The following is a 22,742-nucleotide window of genomic DNA, read 5'->3' as shown; positions in this document are numbered from 1 at the left end:
GTTTAATCCAATTACTCGGGTCGCGGTGGGCGGGGCTAATCTCCGATTTGAAGCCTTCTGTTCACATCAATGATTAAAATTATTATTTGACAGTACAGTACAGAACTTATTTGTTGAAAAAACGTTTCTACAGTACTTTTATTTGTGAAACAAATGCTTGAGCCTGTAAAATGGTTTGTTCTTTCTTTTCAATGTATAATAGAGTATTTAATCGTATAATAATTGTTAAAAAAATAGAGGTTTCTACTTCACGGATTTTGCCTATCACGGGGTCTTTTTGGAACGTAACCCCCGCGATAAACAAGGGTTTACTGTAATTGATTTAAGTTGCTGATATTCCAAGAAGTTATTTATTCCATGTTTGTCTTGAAGTTCCTGGGGAGTTATGAATCTTCTATCAATAATTATGTGTTCTAGTTGTTTTATGCCCCCTGCTTGCCAAGTTGGGAAGTATATCATTTTTTTGTTTATAAGAATGTCTGGGTTGTTCCAGATGGGTGTCATTTTGCATGGTTGAATTGATAGTTGATAGTTGAGTTGATTTTGATATTTTGAGAAATTCCTACCAGGCTGTTAAAGTGGCATTTACATTAATGCTTTTGAAACAATCCTGTTTATTGACTGTTTGGCTAATAAATGGTAGATCTGACAGGTTGATCTTTCCACATAACGCCTGTTCCAAGTCTAACCATGAGTTGGTTTCTGGATTATTTTTTAACCATTTTAAGATGTATTGTAATCTATTTGCAAGAAAGTAATTGTGGAAGTTAGGTAATTCTAATCCTCCACAGCTTTTTGCAGATTTTAAAGTTTTTAGACAGGTTTATTGTTCCATAAAAAGCTTGATATGGATGAGTCTAATGTTTTGAACCATTTTAATGGCGGTTGTGTGGGAATCATTGGTTGAGAAGAGATAATTAACTTTGGGTAAGATTTTCATTTTAACCGTGGCTACCTTGCCCATAAGGGACAGAGCAAGGTTGGTCCAGCGTGTTAGATCGTCCTGTATGCTTTTCCGTAATGGGGTGTAGTTTAGCTGCACCAGTTCTGATAGTTTGGGGGGAAAATTGATACCTAGATATTTGATATTTCCTGATTTAACTGGTATTGTGAGTCTTTGCTCCGCATTACTGTTCAGTGGTAATAAAACAGACTTATTCCAACTAATGGAATAGTCTGATATAGAGGAGAATTCATTAATGATTGTTGCCGTTTCATTTACAGAATATAAATTACTTAAAAACAGTAATATGTCATCTGCATAGAGACTAATTTTATGATGGCTGTGTTTGGTTTTTATTCCTTTAATGCTCTCATTCTGTCTTATTGCTGCAGCTAGAGGCTCAATAAATATAGCAAAAAGAGAAGGAGAGAGTGGGCAACCCTGTCTGGTTCCTCTTCCAAGAAAAAAACTGTTGGAGGTCTGTTTATTAGTTCTAACTGATGCATTGGGGTTGTGATATAATATTTTGATCCAATTGATGAATGATTCTCCAAAACCAAACTTATGGAGGGCAGCAATAAGGAACTTCCAGTTTACTCTGTCAAAAGCTTTTTCAGCATCCAGCGATAATATAGTCATTTCCTGCTTTTTAATGGTGGCAAAGTCTATTATATTAACAAGCATATGGTGGCATATGTTTTTAAATGCACCCAAATGCAATAAGGACACATGCAACACCTAAATAATCTCCTTTATATGTCTCAAAGTGAAGAAATGCCTTTTACCTTCACAATCTAGCTAAAGAAATAAAACGATGAACTGTCTTAAAGTACATTTCAAGCTGAATTGAGTTCCAAATCTTTACCTTTATTTACTTAACCAATAGGAAGCTCATTTATACTTGGTAAACAGATCCTTGTAAATCTGGTCTGAGGCTTGACCTTAAATAAAAAATGATGTGCAGTTTGTAGCAGACAGCTAAAGTAATCGTTGCTTAATATTACCAGGCTGCAATGAAGCTAACAAAAGCGGATTTGTTGCAGACTGGAGGAACATTATACTGCCCAGATGAAAGCTTTGACTGATCAGACTCAGGATCATCAGAGCCAGATGGCTCAGATGGAGAAGGTGATGAACAACATCCGTACAGAGCTGGAAGCACAAAAGGAGGCCAACGCCCGTTCCCCCAGCAACACCATGAAAAACCTGAAGGCACAACTTACCCAGAAGGAGAAACAGCTCAAGGTTTTTATTTTCTGTCTTCTGATTGTTCAAGTCTAATTTCAATGTTTTTTTTCCTCCCAGAACAAATAGCTGAAAGTATGCATGTCACGTCTGATCAGCTGGCAGGTTGACCCTGCTTACACTAACATTCCCTTCAAAACCTGCTCTAGCACATTTTAAGTGCATGTTAGAGTTTTTTGGACATTTTCCAGTTTTGTGCAAACATAATGTTAATCACAAATGTGTGGGAGCCAGGAAGCAGTCCCTGTGGAACTCCCAGATGATGTATTGACTGCAAAATGAGGTGCGACCATTAAATGAATCATATCTTTCACTGGCAGCATCTCTTCCATCCGTGTTTTTTTTCCCAGGCTCTCAGCAAGGCTCTGCTGGAGCTGCGGGCAGAGATGACGTTGGCTGCTGAGCAGCAAGTGATAGCTAGTGCTGCGCAGAAAGAGGAGTCTCAATGTTCAGATGCTGATTGACAGACACACCAAAGACCTGAAGGTGAGGAACAGGGTCACAGCAGCCCGTGTGGTTTTCACTTAACACTGATACCCGATGAAGCTTTGTCAGATTCTTTTGGCCACACAAACAGCAGTGTTGTTTGATTAAACCGCCTCAGTAGGCCACATTTGTTGAAAGAAGGAAAGAGACTGCTCCATGGGTTTGTTTCATTTCACAGCATGTGTGGTCTATAGAAATGTTTGAGTTGGTGGCCAGTGTCAAAGTAGTGAGAAGGCTCTGATCCTGGAATCCCTAGAAGGGATGATAGTTCAGATTCCATACTTAACAACAGCTCTGATTTACAGTCACAGCACAGAAACAGCCTTTAAATGAATGCTAGGCAGCTGTAAGGTGATGTGAGTGAAGCCACAGCAAATCTGCATTCCTTCACCAACAGCATGTTGGCATCTGGATCATCACAGCGGGCACGTATTCCTCTTTTTAATCACCACCTGCTCTGTTCATTGCCAAGTCAAGACAAAGTAAATAGATTTAAATGTATTTTTCACATGGCCTCTGATGCTCTCTGATCTTATGTGATCTGCTCCCAGCTTATGTATATCAATGCACTCATTTAGATGGAGCTAATAAGATACTCCTATCATGAAGGCAATAATGTGACATTTTTTTATGTCTGTTTTATGTCTACAGGCTTTGTATTCTTTTGTCGTACTGCCATTTTCCTTTTTCTTTTTTTGTAAAAAACCAACTTCAATCACTTTTTGATCTATTGTTAAAAACGTTACAAGTAGTCTTTTAATTATGATTATGCAATTTTTAGCCAAAATGGAAAGAAAATATGAAAGAAATACAAATTTGTTAAATTCTGACATGTCCTCCATCATGAGTAAAATACTACAGGAACATGTTGAAACCACCATGTGCATCAGATCAGAGTGGATCTTTTAGCACGGATGTTCCTGGCAGGGTTGGCGTCTTGTCAGGAATAATGCAGTTTGTATCTTGTTACAAGACATTCGATGCTAAAACAAACGCTGATTTGATACAGAAAAATGATATCCTCTACAGTGGTAAACGCTCAATGTTGTTTTCTTCCAACTGAAAGGAGGGGGAGAGCGAGCGCACTGAGGGTGCAGCAGTCTGCGGCTGAACGAGCTGCTCATGGTCCTCACCGTTTCATATGGGGGGGGGGTTGTTCGGGATGCTGGACAGCTTGGTCAGCATCCTCCTCTCACCTACTGAGTCCAGGGGACAGCCCAGGACAGAGCTAGCCTTCTTGACCAGCTTGTCCAGTTTCTTCTTGTCCCTGTCTGGCATTCCACCACTCCAGTGGACCACTGCATAGAAAGGCGCTGATGCCTATGTTGCTGTTTGTTGATATTAATGGCCTGCAGAAGTCCTGGGTTGCAAAAATCATATTGTTTTCTTTCTGACTTTGCCTTTGAGCAAAATTTCCACATTCTCAAAAGTCAACAAAATTTACATGCACCTAGTTCCTGATGAAAATGAATTTTGGGCATTATAAAATAGGATGACATTAAAAAGTGGGAATAAAAACATAAAAAAAATATGAATGGGGCCAACATCTCTTATGGGGCTCAAAACAAAAAAAAAGTATTTAAAAATCCACTAATGGAACCAAAAGAGACATGTTAGGATATCCAAAGGAAGTTTCTAAACTATTATGGGATGGCTGCCATTTTGTGGCAAAGTGTGAAATTTGGCGATATTCACATGTCCCCACTATATGGGAGGGGTGGGGGCCTTTAGTTCCAGCACTCTAAACAAAAATTCACACAGACGCCGCAAGGTTAAGTCGACCTCTACAATCAAAGTCACATTAACCTTTGACCTAGGGAAGAGGTTGCCATTTTCCTTTGTTTTGTTTTTTTCTTTTCTTTGTTTTGTCTCATGTTATCCTTTGTGTAGTTTTAAAATGACATCTCCCTTTCCCGTCTGTTTGAAAGGCACGGGTGCAGGAGCTCAGTGAAGAACTGCTCACTGCTAAGGAGTCTGTGAGAGCAGCCAGAGGCCGGGAACACATCCTGAAAGAGGAAGTGGACAGACTGAACCAAGACTACCAGAGAAGTCAGAAAATCTAGAAAAGACTGCAAGCTGACAAGGACGAGCAAGAGCAGGAGACCCTGCAGCTGAAGCAGCAAGTGAAGAGGCTAACAAGTGCCTTGCAGGTCTGTGTCTGATCCAGACTGATGAGTGAAGAAGCACTGCTTTGTTTGACCTGCAGCACATTATACTCCTTTTACTTGTAGAACCAGAGGCGCAGGGTGACGCGTTCTACTGCAGACACATGACACATCACCAAAACATCATGTGGGAGACAGATTAGGATCCTCTTACTCAAACGCGACATTCCTGTCTTGAAATATGATCAAGATTGAGATGCGCGACATGGAAACCTTGTTAGACTTCTGCAGCGTAGATAAGAAAATAAAACCTCAGATATGGATCATTAATGGAATCTACTAATCGCATTCTCTTAAAGATTTAAGATAAATTCCAGAAAGCTTCTGGGCTGATTCAGTTATTTAGATATTTTTGCAGATCCTCAAAGAAATTCCTTTTTTTCAAAGTTTCTCATGACTCTATCACCCCATCACATACCTTCAAATCAGTGCAGTCTTCCTTTTCCCAGGAAATGCTATTAAAAGACTGCTGTCTGTCTTCACTGTACCTGCCTCAGAGAGATGTGGTGCCATGCCAACAATCTTGGCTGTCTGGCTTCGTTTTGCAGAATCAAGCAGAGCCAGATGACAGAGTGCAGGGCGTCGAGAATCTACAGAACAAGATCAGGAGGCTGGAGGCTGAGCTGCAGAAAAGTTCAGAACTTAAGGAGAATCACGGAAAGGTTCAAACACCAGTTTGCTGTTTTTATGGGCATCCTTTCTTTTTTGCAGTGGCACAACCACAGGAGAAAAGCGTTATGTCTTTCTGTTATGATTGCCTTGTATGGTCCATTTCTGCAGAGGCGTCAGAGGTTCATTTAAGGGAAAGCAACGTGGGGTTTTTGGTGGGAAATTAGCAAACAGATTTTTATTAGCTGTTATTTAATTTATGGAGCTATCTTTGTATGACTAAAACAGCTGCTTTGCAGCAGAGACCAGAGGTGGGCTTGACTTGACTTGAGCCAGTGTATTTAATAGATACCACATCCTCCATCTGTATTTCATTTAGACTTTTGCTTTTGCCTTTGTGCTGCTTTACATTCTTGAACCAGAATTGGAAAAAAATGCCTGGAGACATCCAACACACCTACTCACCTACTGTTGCACTTGTTACAGTTTTCAGAACAAGGCTAAAAGCTACTATACAATGATTTATTACCAGCTGACATATATTCAGCTTATCCGCAGGATTACTTCCCTCTTTGACAGAATAAAGAAGAAATTGTGCGGTGGGAGGAGAGCAAGAAATGGCAGGCCAAAATGGAGAAGGTAAAGAGTTTCCTGAAGGTGAAAGAAACAGAAAATGAGTCCCTGTCAAAGCAGCTTAGCACTCTGAGGGACCTTTATTCCAGGTCAGTGTGTGCATCATCGCCATATAGACACTGAGTATCTGTTGGCTGAGACAACAGATCCTCAACGTCCGACATGCGTGTCCTTTTTTATTCAAATGCAGACTGGAGCAAGAGAAGGCTGCGCTGCAAAAAAAAGCTGAAAGCTCGAGGTGTGACTGCAGACCAGGTGGTGGGGGTGCGATTTACTGAACTGGAGAAGGAGACGGAGGAGCTGAAGAAGAAGAACTCCGAGCTGGAGACAGAGCTGGCATCTATAAAGTATGCATGTATCTTTTCTAAAGCTCTTTCTACTGTCCAGACAGTTTTTATTACTGTGTGGAAGGCCTCAGTCACAACTGCCCCCACGGGTGGATACGGGCTGTCTGTGGGCAAAAAGTTAGCAAACCTGTGCGTGGCACGCAGGTGGCCCGCATGAAATATACAGGGGAAGTAGAAAAAACGCAGGCAGGTCATACTGACCCCTGAAAAAAAGACCTGTGCACTGCACAAGGAGGCCGTTAGTGCTGTTCAAGTGATAAGTGTGCGCTTCTTGAATGACTTAAGAAAGGAGGTAATTAGATGGAGTGTAGTGTGTGTTGGCATCCTACGGACATCTGCATATCACCTGCACACCTCGTTCCTGCAGCATTTGTGCGTGGTAAGAAAGGAGCCAGTGTGTGCACCTCACTAACGACTAGAGCGGCATCAGGGCGTCGTATGACAGCATCAACCATACCTCATAAGAGAGTGAAGCTGACATTATCCTTACTAACTAAACATACACTTACAACATGCACGACCATCATACATTCCGTTTTCATGACATCCCTTGAGGTGGCCATATGAGCCTCAAAGGAACTGCAAGGCACACCTGTGCCCCCTTTAAGATGTGGCGGCAGCTCTCTACAACCCTCCATGCGCCCGGACAACTGAAAGACCTGCAGCACCAGGTCAACCCTCACAGAGGTCCATGTGACTGAGGCATAAGAGATTCTGCCTTCTCCATCCATTCTCTTAGCTGTGGTTACTGACCCAAAACGGTTGTCATCAAAGCAATTTCTGAATTTTTCTTGGGAATTGAGTTTCACTGAGTACAAATCACAGCATTATTGGATTGGACTGTTCAGGTTGAATGTAACGCAGTTTCATTTAAGTAAACATCACACCCTGTCTCGCTTCACTCTGGAACTATACATGCAGAAAGCATGCATGCATTCTTATTTCCCTACATCTCACAGAGGAAATAGTTTAGGTCCAGATATATCAAATGTGGGCTCCCCAGCCTCCTGCTCAGATATCCAATGGTTTGGTGACAGTAGACTGTGTGATGTTCCAGGCACTTCTAATTCTCTGGTTTGCTTTTTGACTCAGCAAACCTGATCCTAGAGAGGTACTCCCAGTGAAGTCTTTCATTCTGACACTTTCATTCAGCATCCAGTGCGGTGTTTGCAGCTGCACTTCAGTATTTGGTCAAGGTTTCAAAAACATATCAATACCAGGTTTTATTTGACTCAGAGGTGAGGGCAAAGGTCAGGAAACTGGTTTTACTGAATCAAAACTGCTGCAGAATTTGACCTTTGCTTAAAGACCCACTCTAATGAAAATCGTGGTTTGGGTGTTTTTAACATGTTCTTGTTGGCAATTTTCTCACGATGGAGGGTAAATACGAAGAAAATTAAGCTTAAAATTGAATATCTGAGTATTTATTTATTCATATTATTGCGAATCAGGAGTAGCAAATGAAAAATGCCGTTTGAAAAAAGAGCTTAGTTGTGACGATTAGTGAATGTAGGGGTGTCGGGGGTAGAGGTTGCTCTGAGTCAACACTCCCTCCCACAATTTTGGAGGCTGTTGGAAAACATAATCTGTCGCTTTGAGATTACTTTCCTTGTTGCATGTTCAATAAAGTCGAGAAGGAGAAAACCACGGGATTCGGCCGGATTAAGTTTAACATATTTATTCCCTAACAATATTTCTAAAAACAGAGTAAAACAAAATAAAACAGATCATCTGGGTTCCCAAAGTTTCAGAGCTTACACAGCGCCGAATTACAAACGTCTTAACGTGTCAGTCTGTTGGGAACAAAGGAAAGTTCCTCCGTCCAGCTGTTTTAACATCTCGGTTTCAGCCTCCTCCTTCGTAGCACAGCATGGTGTCCAGACTCCCCCTCTGGACGCTAGGATTGGCTGGCAGGGAGCCTGCCTACCTCCGTTAGTCCATATTTGGAATTACAGCATTTGGTCCTGGCTTCCTGCTTCAAACGTCCAGGGGGGTTATTTCAAAGACGGACCACTGTCCGACCACCAACGGTGTCCCCATGGGGGTCCAGCACAGCCGCCCGGATCCCTCTCCGCAGGCAGTCAGTCCCAACCCTTTGTCCTTCTCATGCGAGTTGGCACCTCCAGGGTTTCCCATGATTTAAATTGAATCCTGGAGACAATTTAATTCTGGTCCAGGTCAGATCTACAGTTAAGGCTTCCAGATGGTCTTAGAAGATCAAAGACTGTTTTCTCCTGGAGGGTGATGAGTTTGCAGCTGCAGCACGAAAACCTCTTTACATATGCAATTATCAGGAAGTCCCTTTTAATTGAAATGACTGAAACCCACACACAGTAAACCTGAAAGAAAACCTTCAAAGAAATAAAGATAAGATAAAAACCTAGGAGAAATAAGAACCACAAAAAATAATTCCTTCAAGGCGAATTTGTAATGAACTCCTGCTGCTCTGCAGAAACTATGTCCTAGAAAACAATACAGGTTTTGGGATTTTGACTAAAAAAATCATACTTCAAAGACCAGTGAGAACGCTTTTACAACAGATCAAAAGATGATGGGAGTGGGTCTTTAAAATCATACTACTTCATTTACTACGAGAAACACAGAATGTAAAAGTTTAAATTTTGAGTTGACTTTTTTTTGGGTCTAGATTGATTTCATTTATATTTATCCTATCCACACATTTTCTACTAAAAATTGTATTGTCTAAATGAGGTTTAGAGCATGTTTGATATAAAAATGTTTTCTTTTTAACTGCCAAACCGAAGAGTGAGGTGGATTAAAAATGTGCCGTTTATGTTGTTTTCAGTCTGTTTTTGAAATGCATCAAACTCTGTCCATCCAATACCCACAGCTCTAATCATTGTCAGCCAATGTCCACAATGACTGTTCTTCTGGTTCTTCAAACTGAACACAGAAGTACACTCATTAACTTACTTGTGTAAATCTCACCCGGTAAGACAAACTCACCTCTTTTTTTTAATAGAAATATGTTTTTTCTTTTTAAATTTCTTGAGTTAAAGTGTGAGAGAAGCAAACCTTTTCAAATAACAGCATTTTGAATCAAAGCACAAAATAAACAATGATGTTTTAGGTTGATTTCTTAATATATTGAACTGTTGACATGCTTTTTATAGAAACGTGAACCATGAATGGAGCCAATGTGGTATTTCTGGTTAGCAATGGCACGATCTGGACAGACATTTACAAAAATTAGCCGTCATTAACTCTAATGTTAAGTGTAGTAAAATATAATGTGAACTGTCTTTTTTATGTGCATACATCTGCCCTGTTAGACTTAGATTTTATAAACACAGATTAAACATTTGTTATAGAAAATAATTTTAACGATAAACACGCCCTGAAGACCACGTTTGAAGCAGGTTTATGAGTGACTGCGAAGCGAGGAGCAGCCACACACACACACGCACACACACTTAAGCCCTCCTTCCTCAGTTACACAAGTATGTTTGGCAGAGTCATTATGAACTTCCTAAGTCAAAACATCCTGTAATTGTACCTGATGCCAGCCTATGCCAAAGCTTTGCCATTAAAAACAGCCAACCCTCCGTAGCCAAATACCCGTTATGAAAGAAGTCATCACTCACAGCATGCTGTGGCGTATTATGGGATTACTGGAAGTTATGTAACAGAGCAGGACTCTTTCTTTTCATTTGACCACACAGACAGCACCAGGCTGTACCCCGTGATGACGCCATGGAGAGTCTTGTGCTGAGGAACAACATCCTGCAGGACAGAGTCCACTCCTTAGAAAGCCAGATAACCAAAGAGTCTCCATCACGACCCTCCGTGAGTGACACAAAATCAAGATTCTTTTACAGCAGGAAACTGTTTGCAATCATTTCAAACCTCTCTGGATTTAAAAAAATAAACGGAATGTCTTTGTCAATAAAAATGTTGCATGTCATGCAGATAATCTCCAAAGGGAAATAAACCACTTCTGTCTTCAGAGTACTCACTGTAAATTGCTGCTACGGTCTGAGCTATTCGTGAAGTTCAGGAACTCCTACTTGCAAACTGGCTGCCAGTAACTACCTATCATGTTTACCAAGTCTGAACCACGTCAAAGCACACAATGTAACAAGAATAATGTAATCATTTATACAGCACAACAGTAAACACAAAGCCTGTAAAAATAACCTCTTCTTCTTACTGGTTCTGCCGTGACTCAGATTCTAACAGGACTGTGTTAGTGTCATGACATACATTGATAAATGTTAGCTCAGCAGTCATGCATGTGCCGTAAAGCTTGAACTTTGGGGAGAGGCCGTTCGTTTTTGAAATGTAAAGCATCAGAGTTCTGGTGTTTGTTAAACGACCCCTTCTGGCTGCAATGGGGTCTTGTAAAACCTTCAAATTCCTTTTGACCGACTTTTAAAAAAATCAAAAACGAGTGCCTTCAGAAGTTGCATAACACTGTTTTAATGTGTTAATTAAAAAGGAACTTCAAGAGGAATTCTCAGGCAAAATATTTAGCAGAAACTCTGGGAATCTTGGATCAGCGATTGATGCTAAAAACCATGAACTTACGCCAAACGATGTGCATTTAGACATAGCTCTGAGCAGCATAGATGAAGATACAGACACAACAGAGGAGGAGGGATTTCCAGTATTATGCTTCAAGTCTGTATATAAAACGCTCTGTTAGTCATAAATAGCAAAAAATGAATGTCTAGTAGTCATTATTTCCAGCTTGTGTTTTTGAGTATAGCTGGTTAAGACGGTTACATAATTCCCCAACTGGAGCATTCTGACCCACAGTTCTCTTGTTAAACACTCCCAGACGTTAGGCAGGGAGCCTGTTGATGGGGGAGCTGGCAGTCCTTTTGATATTTACCAACACTTGGTGCAATGTGACCGTGGCTCTGCTGCCCATCTGTTATGTGGGGACCCCCTCTTCTGCTGCCATCTGGGTCTATGGAGCCATGGATGATCAACAAACCACCAAAAATATCAATTCAGTCACTAAAAATACTTTCATGATAATTACCAAACGAATTGCATTTGAAAATATACCCATAATATTAAACATTCAAACGCAAAATTATTTTGTTAATGTAGAAATATATTTCAATAAAACTATAAAAACAAGAAGAAAAGAGCATTTTTACACACAATAAATAATTGAACTCTTAATGCTATTACTTATCATTTATTACAACAGCAATACACATTATTTTAGTTAAAGAAATATAGGTTTTATAAGATGAAAATCAATGTAAAGATAATTCAAGTGGTTAAATATGATCACAAAAAAGAAATTTAGGATTAAATACTCTGATGAAAATTATGTTTTTGGTGGTTTTAACATGTTGTCACATTTTTCTGATAGTAGAGGACACATCTAAAGAAAATTAAGCTCAAATTCGCCTTTTGTGATTATTTCTTAATTAAAATCATTGTGAATCAGGAGCAGACAAAAAAATGCCGGTTGAAAAACGACGTAGAAAACACGCTGAGTGGGCCACAAGCTTCCTGCTCTGCTCCATTCTGATGCATCCACCTGCAGACTAATAGATCCATGAACATCTTTGTTTTTCTCAGCTCCGATAGTACTCCCCATTTTTGTTGCACTGCTAAAGTTAGATTTGGGCTGTGAAGGGGCTGTAAGCTAGTGGGAGAGCGTGTACACACATAGCTCTTGGTTATGGGTGGGGGCAGTGCCAATGGTCCTGCCCTCAACTCAGGCACATTTCTAATGAACCTCTGCCGCTCTGCAGAAAATAACACAGGTGTGTTGATTTTGACTAAAAACTGCATAATAATGATTAAATAGATCAAAAGATGATCAGATTGGGACTTTAATTATTTATTCAATACCTTCTGTATCTTGGGACTACACTATACTACACTATACTATATTATATTATAGGAAAAAGTGTATGACTTTTTTTGTCTGTGTGTGATGCTTGCTTTGGCCTGTATAATTGTGTTTCATACACTTTAACACACTTTTCTCCATTCTCCGTTTCCTTTCCTGGTTTAATTGCCTATGACTGACTCTTTAAAGGGGATGATCACATCCTCAGAGGCTTTAAGGCAAATATCTTCTGTCACGTTCGATGTTGAGGATGGCTTGAGTGAAGGGAAAGTTGCAACCCAGCTCTCTGAGGCCTGCAGTTGCTCTAGTAGCCCTGACACTGTTGTGGACACTCGTGACCAACAGAGGGCGCCAAGGCCAAACATGGCAGAAGCTGGAACTCAAATTATCTTTGGAGGTGGAAAGGATGACTGTGCTGAGCAGGACAATTTAAGCCCTGACGTGACAGGAAACTCAGCAGCTGACAAAACAGAACTGAGCACAGAGGCAGGTGAAGATTGTGTGGAGAAAGCTGACAGGAAGGCAGGAGCAAATACTTCAGAAAGTAGAGAAGGCAGTCCAGATGGCTCTGAAGTTTCTGTGCCTCTCAGGGGTTGACATAGCCCAGAAATTTGCACTGGCCCACAGGGCCAGTAGTTTTTGAAACTTACTGGCCCTGCCTGAAAGTTACTGGCCCGACACCGCGCATAGCGGGACCCGCCGCTCCGCAGGTGCTTGCAACTTTAGGGGGGTCCGGGGGCATGCCCCCCCGGAAACTTTTAATATGGTGCAATTTGGTGCATTCTGGTGACATCACTTATTTCTACACTTTTCAATGACTGAAAATAGACCATATCAAACTTAAATCTGCTCTAGTCTGTTTCAGATGTTTTGAAGAGAGCACTGCAGTGTAGTAGGAAACACTAGTTCAGAAGTTTTCATGGTGCTTCTAACGGCAAATATCGCAATAAATCATAAACCTTAAATGTGTTAAAACAATCTAATGGCAGCTTGAACCATTTAACGAATCAAATAAATCCCTTAATGCATTTGACCAATCGAATGGACGCCTTCACATTGTTGACCAATCAGATGGAGCCCTGTTATGTTAGATGTTTGTAACCTATGTCAACGTGGGTCATTTGGAGTATAATTTTTAAACTGGGAATGGTTATTTGGTTATTTTGCTGTTTGTTTATATACCGCAAATTATATCGTTATCGCAATTTTAATCTCTGATATCGCATATCGCGAGTTTTCCTCATATTGTGCAGGTCTAACTGAGATCATTCAGCTAACTAGAAATACTTACTGCTTACAGTGTTGTACTGAAAAACAAAATTAAGTAGTTTAACATTCTACTGCATTTGAGTCTGAGATTCAGGTATTTGGAGTTGCCTTTGATTCTTTGACATTCAGCTTAAAGCTTAGTGGATACAGTTTCATCTTCAATGCATTCATTAAATATCTTGCTGTCCATACTACTAATTATACCCACTACTCCATCCAACATATTCCTATCTATTCCTGCCATGTCTTCCACATCTCTGACATGCTTCAGTCTCTCTTCAGTGACGGTGTCGGATTTATAATCAAATGTAATAATAACCCACTGGCTTGTGCCTTCGTTGTTGCTGTTTAACATTGTTTTGTATTGAATTGTTACATTCAATAAAGTTTGGGAAAAAAAAGTAGTGAGCGCGTGCCGCGTGGTGCTCGGCAGTGAAAGCCGCGCGCGCGCAGGCGGGAGAGAAGGAGAAGTGATCAAAGGTTTCCCATAGAAACCCTTGAAGTCTGAACACAGGACTAGCAGAAAAACGAAATTATAAAGACGAGGTAAATCTACACGTTTTCGCAAAATTTACTTTATTGAAAAAGGTGAAGAATATATAAACCGTTAGATATTTTAGTGGCCCGAGCCGACAAGTGAAAAGTAAAGTCTTGTGGTCCGCACTGCTCGAAAAACAGGACCGGGCCAGCGGACAAATGGCTATGTCGAGCCCTGCCTCTAGAACAGCAAGAACCCCCAGCAACAACAAAAAGCAAGCCTGAGCCTGTGGATCCGTCAGAGAGGCAGGCATCAACTGGGCCGTCGTCTGCACAAGAGGTTACCACAGGCCAAGGCATGTGTCAGAATGAGACTAACAATGTTGTTCGTGGGCCACATGGCAGCAAAACAGAGGACAATGCTGATGCTGGAAACAGGTTGAAGATGCCCCAAAGTGATGAGCAACAGACTGCTGCAGAGGAAGAGGAGGAAGACGGAGCACCGAGGCTGGCAGGAGAAAAGAATCAGGAACAATCCTACACAGCTGAGGCAGGTGTGGAGTGTGGCAGGGCACTCCACAAACCAAAAGAGGATCCTTTCATTAGACAAAAGGCTGAGCAAACACCAAAGCAGGAAAGTAGACACCTTGGAAATCTCCAGATGCTTCTTTAGTCTCCCTGCTGAAGTGGTAGTAGTGTAATAGTGTTAGGCTGTACTGAAGTCCTCTCTGGTGGAGTGGCTTGAACTGTCTTCCCCATGCAGCATCCATATTGCAATTAAGGCTGTTCCATGATCCCCAAAATTAGACAGACTTCTGTGCACTTTGAAGCAGATGTGGTTAACTGGAATCTTTTTTGCATCTTTCCTGGCCTTTAGACTTCAGGACGAGGTACAGGCACAGAGAGACCACGACCTTTCAAAGGAAAACCTCCGACTGGCCTCTGAAAACCTGGAGCAGGCCAACAGGGACCTACCCAGACTCAAGGTACCTTCAGCCCAAATGAGTTTTTTGTTTTACCTTTACTCTAACTGATGCTGATTTGATAAAACAGTGAATAACCGTGTTGTTCCCTCTACTTATAAGACAAAAGTAAATATCCTATATAAAAATATTTGGTTGGTCACAAGAATTCGCAAAAACAAAAGTTAAATATCAGATCTAAAAAAAAAAAAGATTTATTGTACAAAAAAAATTTAGATTTGAAAGCAGATTATTGTTATGTTTTGAAAATTTGTTTCTGGTAGCTGTTAGTTATCTAGCAGTTATAAAAATGTGCATGAAAATGAGTCTGGAACCTCCAAAGAGACTAGATCTGCTAGAAACTGGAAGATGGTGGATTGTTGGATTGAACAAACAAGTAAACAACAAACACATGTAAAGTAACCGCTTATAATTACTCCTAATCATCAATAGACATATTTCCACTTGTACAACATTTACACTTGTACTACACAAACATTGAAGCCAGTAAATATTAGGTTTGTCAAATTATCACTTTTTTTTTGTGGTGGCCCTAATACTCCGTCGTAGATTATTTATCAAATCCATACATATTAATAATATCAAATATCATAGATGAAATGCCTATCGATTAACATAAGGTGACATTATATCATTAAGTAACAACAATGGAATGTTTATTGACTTTCCTCAGAAACAATTGTTGCATTGATCAGGACATTTTCTTCAATATTATCTTTTTATGTATACAGGTACTTTTGTTAAAATCAATGTTCTTGTCATCCTGCAAGCTGTTATCAGTGTAACTGAAAAATCTTAGGTCAAGCTGTTCACAGTACAGAAGTCTCCGATGCTAGTCCTAGTCACAGGTGACTTTTGGAGAACATTTATTTTTGATGTAACTGTTTGCTTCTCACCTCATAAATCCAGTAAATGTCTCAGTTGCTTGAGCAGTTTTCTTGAATCTTTATTTGAATCTGTTATTTGTCTTTTATTATTTATCTTTAGCTCATATTTCTATGACCAAAAGCTTCTCAAAGTCTTCCACAATCATAACCTTGGCAAGTTGTCAAGCCTTAGTTGTCAAAGCAATGGCCCATTTTCTTCTACATTAAAATAGTACAACTAACAGAGGCTTCTCTGTTTGCTTCTCTTTGGGGTCATGGTGGCTACATTTTGTGACAGAAAAATCCTCTCGCTGAAGTTATCAAACATGAATGCTCCCAAACTGTAAACTCTTCTCATTTACTGGTCATCAATTAATGCAGGTTTTAGTTTATAATGTTATCAAAAATCCAACAGCTAAAGACTGGATCAGGGATACCTATGCACTGGAACCAGAACTACAAAATAACTTTATTTTTCTCAGGTTTGTGCAAAAGCAGATTTTTCTTCCTAGGGCTGAGTGTTCACTGAGTGTTCAGGTTTTCTCTGCTTCTCCACAGGATCAAGTGGCACATCTGAAAGAAATGTGCAGTGCACTGAAGAAGGACAAGAGTGAAACCGAGAAGAAGCCGGCTCACATGCGTGGAGTTAGTTCAGTTCATCTCTTTTTTTTTACACGTGTAATCATTGAGCTATGTTCACACCGCTTCACACTGTTGGAGCAGCCACCTCCAATGAAAATTCTATGTAAATAAACAGGCTTCCGTGTTCAAAACTTCCATGTTTACACATGGCTACGCAACTCCTTAAGATCATTTTTGGGCTCTATGTAGAAAACATGCGGCCTTTGAATGTGCATTGATAGTTAAACCAGGTTGAACTTTGACCAATCAGGAACTTTGATTTGGTTGTGACGTATGGATGTCGTCGCATTTTATTTCTAATTGCAAATTAGGTGAAACATATTTTGCATGTACTTGAACTTGTGTCACATCTCCAGTGTGAACATCACTCTATAGTCATTTCTTCCTTTGGTGTGTAGAGTCTACATGCTAAATAGATGAGTTGTCCAGCTTTCTTAGTCTCCTGCCTGCTCAAACATCCTGCATATAGAGTTTATCAGAGTCTTAACTGTGTGACGGTTTCTCTGTAAAGGGATGGACTGTCCAGACGTGCTTTGCTTTTTGCTCAATGACGAATGAAGTGTTCTCAAATAACCAACCTCAGCATTTATGCAGTACAAATACAGAAGATGTACGGATGAACGTTGTGCAGAAGAAATGTACAAAAAATAAAATCCCGCTGATGATTATGTATCATCAACCGATATCCAAAGTGATTTGTGTTCTGTTTTCCTCCAGGCTGGCCAGAGTGGTAAGAAAAGAAAAACTCCCCACAGCTCAGAGCAAACAGCATGAGATGCTTGAATAGCCTGAAACCTCAAGATATTTAAATTGAAGTAACTGGTATATTAAGGGGTGTTCAGTGTCGGGCTTTATATAAAACATTTGATTAACAGGTCAAATGAAGTTTGAAGATGTATGAACTAAACTAAACATAAACTTGTATCTTTAGCCTTAAACACTGCTGGAATGAAATGATGACGGTGATGATGATGAGGTGTTGTCACCGTTTCTCAAACCTTCACGTGGGTTCGTCTCTATAAGGGTTCGGCAGTACATCTCCTCTCACGGAGCGTCCATCCAAAAGACCAAACTCTTCCTGGAGAAGGAGAGCAGCCGGCTGCAGGAGCGGCAGGCAGCTCTGCAGGCGGCCCAGGCCAGCTCATCTCAGGGCCATCGTCTTCTGGGGGTCACCGAGGAGGTGATGAGAAGTCTTCAGCAGGTACGGAGGGGGGGGCGGAGTGGCTGACTGTAAACAAAGGCCTAAAGAGTTCCCTCCTGTTCCGCCCAGGAGGCCCGGGCGGTGGCAGAGCTACAGCGCACGGTCCAAACAAGAAACACGCCACTGCGCAGGAAGGAGGAGCAGCTCCAGCAGCCGGAGACCTCCATGAGTGAGGAGGTCAGAGAGCCTGAATGAGTCAGCACTAGTGGGCGTACAGAGCACTCCAACTCTTTGACCTAGAGGAATACATCACGTCATCTCATGATCATGATGTCAGACAATTTAGAGGCTTGAGTTTAGTTGTGCGCACATTCTTGCTGGTGCAGAGTTGTGTTATCTTTTTTTGTGTGGAAAGTAAGTAAAGATGAAAGCCTAAGGTCCTGTGGCTAATGAGATACTGAGGCAGTGGGAATGATGGTTTTAATTACTGCCCAGGAGCCGTCCATAGGGGGTGATTGCTCAGGAGCATGCCGAGTGTCCTAGGTTGGGAGTTCAGCCTCATGCCAGTCATACTGTGCCTGCCTGCTTGCCTCTGATGCTCACTCCCCTCTCCTCATTCCCACATTGTGTTCATTAGATCCTTTGCTGCAGAAGCTTCACTGCACCTTTGTTATAACCTTTGTCCAACCACTGATTTGGACAAAGGGAGGCAAAACCAGCAACAATTCAACTTTGGATCCCTTTAGAAAGTTTCAGTGATTCCGAAAGAAACCTAAAATTCTCTTGAAATTAAATCTGCAGGCTGCACTAGCATTGTGCAGTGGTTAGGAACCCCATCTGAAATGATATCTAACTCACACAAACTAAAAACGGCATTGTGAAACTGCTGTTGGGACTAAATTCTAAATTGGGACTAAATTCACGCTTCTTTGGCGCTGCAGAGAGGCGGCTGCCTGTTGCAGCGGCTCCGGTTTGTTTAGGACGTTCCGTGTTTTTGTCTTTAGTGTTTATTTTAGTTTTGTTCTTTTTTTGTCTTTTGTCATTCTCTTTTACATTCTTCAGACATCACCATAGCCAACAGCATGGATTTTATTCGCTCCAATCTTCTGTGGCTACTTTTTTTAGTACTCTCGTTACTCCTCGTAACTGAGTGTAAGCCGCACGGCGACAAGTCTTTTGTTTATTTATATTTATAGTTCATTTATAGTTATCACGGGGGACTTTAGTCACGTTAATTTGGACGGGACTCTTACTGAATTAACGCAGTATGTGGAGACAACAAAACCCTAGATCTGCTGTATGCTAATACCCTGGGAGCATTCAGCACTACAGCCCTCTGCGGCGTCCGTCGCTTGCTACTAGTGTGCACGGTGTCGGGCCAGTAACCTTCAGGCAGGGCCAGTAACTTTTAAAAACTACTGGCCCTGTGGGACAATGCAAATTTCTGGTCTATGTCAACCCCGGAGAAACATTCCCAGTGCTTTACTCAGGAGGAGCCTTTCAATCCCAAGACACTAGAATAAGGAAAGGAGTTCATACCTGTCAAAGTATCGCTTTTACAGAGCACCACAAAGAAAACATGTCCAGGATCAAAAACCTTCAAAACGGAAACGGGAGACACACAATGAAAGCACAAAAAACATGGACTACAACGAAGAACTGGACGAGCCATCTCAGGGATATTCTACAGAGCATGAGTGGACTGAAGATAAGGCCAATAACACTCATTTGTCAGGACGACTTTGCCGAACAACTAAGAGCAGAGATTGTTTGTTCGAGTCACTAAGCAAGGCTTCACCAGAAGATAATAAATCTGCTTTTAGCCAAGTGTCTGCAGAGGAGGAAGAGTTAATGTATCTTGAATTTATTTCTGCTGTAACAAAAGATATTTTGTCAAGAGGTCACATCTCTAACAGGGTCATTGACCATGTGATGAAGAGGCATATCGAGATGAATTTGCATAAACTCGATGAGGATAAAAAGCACCACCTCCTGGAAGTGCTGCATAAAGAGCTGGAAGATCCATCCAACACATTCCTCCCATCAAAAGAGGCTGAGATCAGGGAAAATGATGATAACACAAATATAATAATACATGGCTAAAACTGCAACCCCTTTCCAACCAGCAGAGCAACGCACTGTACTTTTTAAAATTTACACGTAGCTATTTGTTAACTGTTATGTATGTTACTTTAGTTTTCAGCTAATTTCTTAGTTTGTTTTCTGTGGTTGTGTGGCTGTTCTGATTTAAAGTATGCCTCTGAAAAGTAGCAACTTAAAAATGACTATCACCAGAAAGTGTCTTTCAATTAGCAATAAATCTTTTACGTCAAAAGGCAGAAATTGAAAACTTTCAAAAGAGAATATGAAGATGTTACCACAGATGTGGAGAAGGAGAAACGAGACATTGACACACTCAGGACTGAAAACCAGGCTCTGCTGGGAGAAATCCAAGCTTTAGAAAGAGTTGTGAAAAGGAAGGCCGAGGCAGAAGCAGAGCTGGGTGGTTTGAGGAACGAAAGCTCCCGTCTTAAAAACAGCGTACAAAGACTGAAAGTAGAGATTCAAATGAAAAAGGCTGAGCTTCAGCGTCATTCTAACCTCATTTGGGAAGGAACTGTCAGCTCGTCGGATCCACAAGCTCTGTTAGGGGCAGTTCGAGAAGAACAGCGTGCTGTCGAGCTTTTAAAAAGGGAAGCCACATACCGGAAGACTCAACTGCATGAATTGGAACTATCTTCAACATTCCAAGGAGGTTTGAGAGGAGAACTGAGGGGCCTGTTGGCTCAGAAAAAGTCAGCAGAGGAAAATAATTCCAGGCTGAAAAAGAAAATCCGACAACTCCAAGAGGAACACAAAGAGGTGATCGAAATACGAGGAGAAGTTGGGGCACAAAGCAAGGCTCTGGATGCATTGAATGCAGAAGAAAAGGAGTTGGAGGAAGCTTATAACAGCAGAAGGTGGCTAGAGGGAATTTGACAAGTTTTTATCGTAGTCTTGTTTAGACCACAAATTATTTGTATGACTGGGGCGAGCTTAGGGATAATGTCGAATATTCCGTTTACACACAATGCGTTTTCTCCCTAAGTACTACTAGCTACGGTCAAAAAATGCCAACCGTTCTCGACTGGAATAAGGTTTCAGGGATTGACCCAGGAATCCTCCTTGAATGTAAAAATAACAAAGTGGACGAGGTCGCCGGCATGCTTATTTCGACAGAAGAATGGGAGGTGTTGACATAAAACCCAGTGACAGTGTGTCAAATGTGGAGCGAAAATCAACAAGATCACATTCTGGAAAGTCAACAACGTCCTCTACAACTTCATCATGCATTAAAACAGAAGCAGATCTGGCTGCTTTAATGGCAAAACAAGAGGTTTTAAAACAAAGACATCAACTGGAAGAGGAGGAAGAACGACTTTGCCAAAGAAAAGAACAACTTAAGCTGGAAGAGGAGATCTGTGCACACAAGGCCAAACTGAAAGTGCTGAAATCACAAAGTATTGCAAGTCAAAGGCTTTCTAAAGCATCAGATGGAATGAACTCCTATTTGGACGGACAAACAACAAGACAAAAAACTCTGGATTGGAAAGCTGACCCATTCGTACCATTTTCACATCAAACAGCTCAACGGGATTATCAGGGTACAGGGACAAAGCCTAAAGAGAAAGCTGTGGGGGCTGAAATTACAATGATTAAAGACCAAAGACATGGAAAAGAAACAGTTCCCTCAGTCCATCCAAGTTTCCATATCCAAGACACCAGAAACACAAACACTGTGATGGACAATCAACAATCAATTTTGGACATAATGAGAAATCAAAATGAAATAACAACGCTTCTGATGAATCAACAACGTGTTTCATCTTAGCCGAAGCGAGATGTACCCATGTTTGACGGAGATCCACTACAGTACCAGCACTAGCAAACTGAGGGAGGACAATTACATTCTAACCAAAAAACGTGAATCCTCACAAAAACGTGTGCAGAAAATGACAGAAAAACAGCCAAACCAGGGGGCTTCAAATGTAAAAGAGCCGGTTTTCAAGAAAAGCATTTCACCAGGCAAACATTTGAAAGAAAAGTCCTGATCCTGTCTTAGAAAGCTCATCTGATGATGATTTAACCCTCGATGACATTTCAGAGCTTCCTTTTGACACTCCTTCCCTCAGTGACTTCTAAATTCAGCAAACTGATATAAGAGACATTTTTTTAGATTTATAGATCAGTTATATAGTTGTTAGAAGACTCAGACTCTTTGTTTTAGTTAACTTATGGGCTGTTTTATATTGTTTTATTTTCACTTTCACTGTATCTTTGACTACCGTGATTTCCGGGTTATAGAGCGCACCTGATTACAAGCCTCACCCACTCAATTTCAAGAGGTAAGTTCACTTATTACATACATAAGCCGCACCAGTGTACAAGCCGCATGTTATAACCAAAACATGATCAGGGGCGGTGTGAGCTTCTCAAAGCAAAGTGCCGCTCAGTCCTTAGAAACCGTTCAAACGATCACGTGGATTTGTGTTTCCAGTCGTGTCCTGACAAAATAACGGCTGATGTTATTCCACATATTTACGTGCAGCCAGGATGCAGATGGCAGCGTTTCCCGCATGGATTTATGTTCATCCAGGCTAAATGTTGTTGTTAGCACATGTTAGCCTTCACCTAACTGTTCTTCCGGCTTTGTTCTGCCACAAAAAAGCACTGACCACACAGATGTGGAAACTCATCAGAAGTTCACAACCATCACAAAACTCTCGTCTCTGCCGCTAACACAGTCTGCTCCTGGTGCGTGTGTGTGCGTCAGTCAGCAGCCGGACACACAGAGAAAGCAGTGACGTCATCGCCCCGCCTCCCCTCTGCTAATGCTTTTTCGAAATGAATATTGTGACATCAGGGGTCGCCACAGCGAACAAGTCGCATGGTAAATTTGGCAATGTTTTACGCCGGATTCCCTTCCTGACGCAACCTTCTCAAACCGGGCTCGGAACCGGCACAGAGGTAGAGAAGGGAACAGGGAGCAGCCCGGAGTCGAACCCAGGTTCCACGGACGGAAGGCGCCGCAAACCAACACGAGCTAAACCAGCTCCC

The 22,742-nt window shown here is 41.3% G+C and overlaps 2 protein-coding genes across 2 annotated transcripts in view; both read left to right on the top strand.

The window, feature by feature from the left end:
* LOC105357932 (centrosomal protein of 290 kDa-like) overlaps window positions 1–4,712 on the top strand; it is a 54,477-nt gene extending 49,765 nt beyond the window's left edge. The window contains exons 17-19 of the mRNA XM_023954605.1: window positions 1,987–2,188; window positions 2,539–2,674; window positions 4,603–4,712. Coding sequence (XP_023810373.1) covers window positions 1,987–2,188; window positions 2,539–2,652 — 316 coding nt within the window. The 3' untranslated portion in view covers window positions 2,653–2,674; window positions 4,603–4,712. The remainder of the gene's footprint in view (window positions 1–1,986; window positions 2,189–2,538; window positions 2,675–4,602) is intronic.
* Window positions 4,713–4,817: 105 nt separating this feature from the next.
* Window positions 4,818–21,837, top strand: LOC101167767 (centrosomal protein of 290 kDa). Its single transcript, XM_023954607.1, is given in 6 exon segments — window positions 4,818–5,501; window positions 6,028–6,170; window positions 6,272–6,299; window positions 6,301–6,428; window positions 10,112–10,235; window positions 14,891–21,837. Coding segments are annotated over 6 exon segments (702 nt in total). The 5' UTR covers window positions 4,818–5,291; the 3' UTR covers window positions 14,960–21,837.
* The last annotated feature ends 905 nt before the right edge of the window (window positions 21,838–22,742 follow it).

Source organism: Oryzias latipes, chromosome 4 (assembly GCF_002234675.1).
Source record: "Oryzias latipes chromosome 4, ASM223467v1".
Lineage (NCBI taxonomy): Eukaryota > Metazoa > Chordata > Actinopteri > Beloniformes > Adrianichthyidae > Oryzias > Oryzias latipes.
The sequence above is the reverse complement of the archived record's forward strand: the minus strand, read 5'-3'. Positions and strand labels throughout refer to the sequence as shown.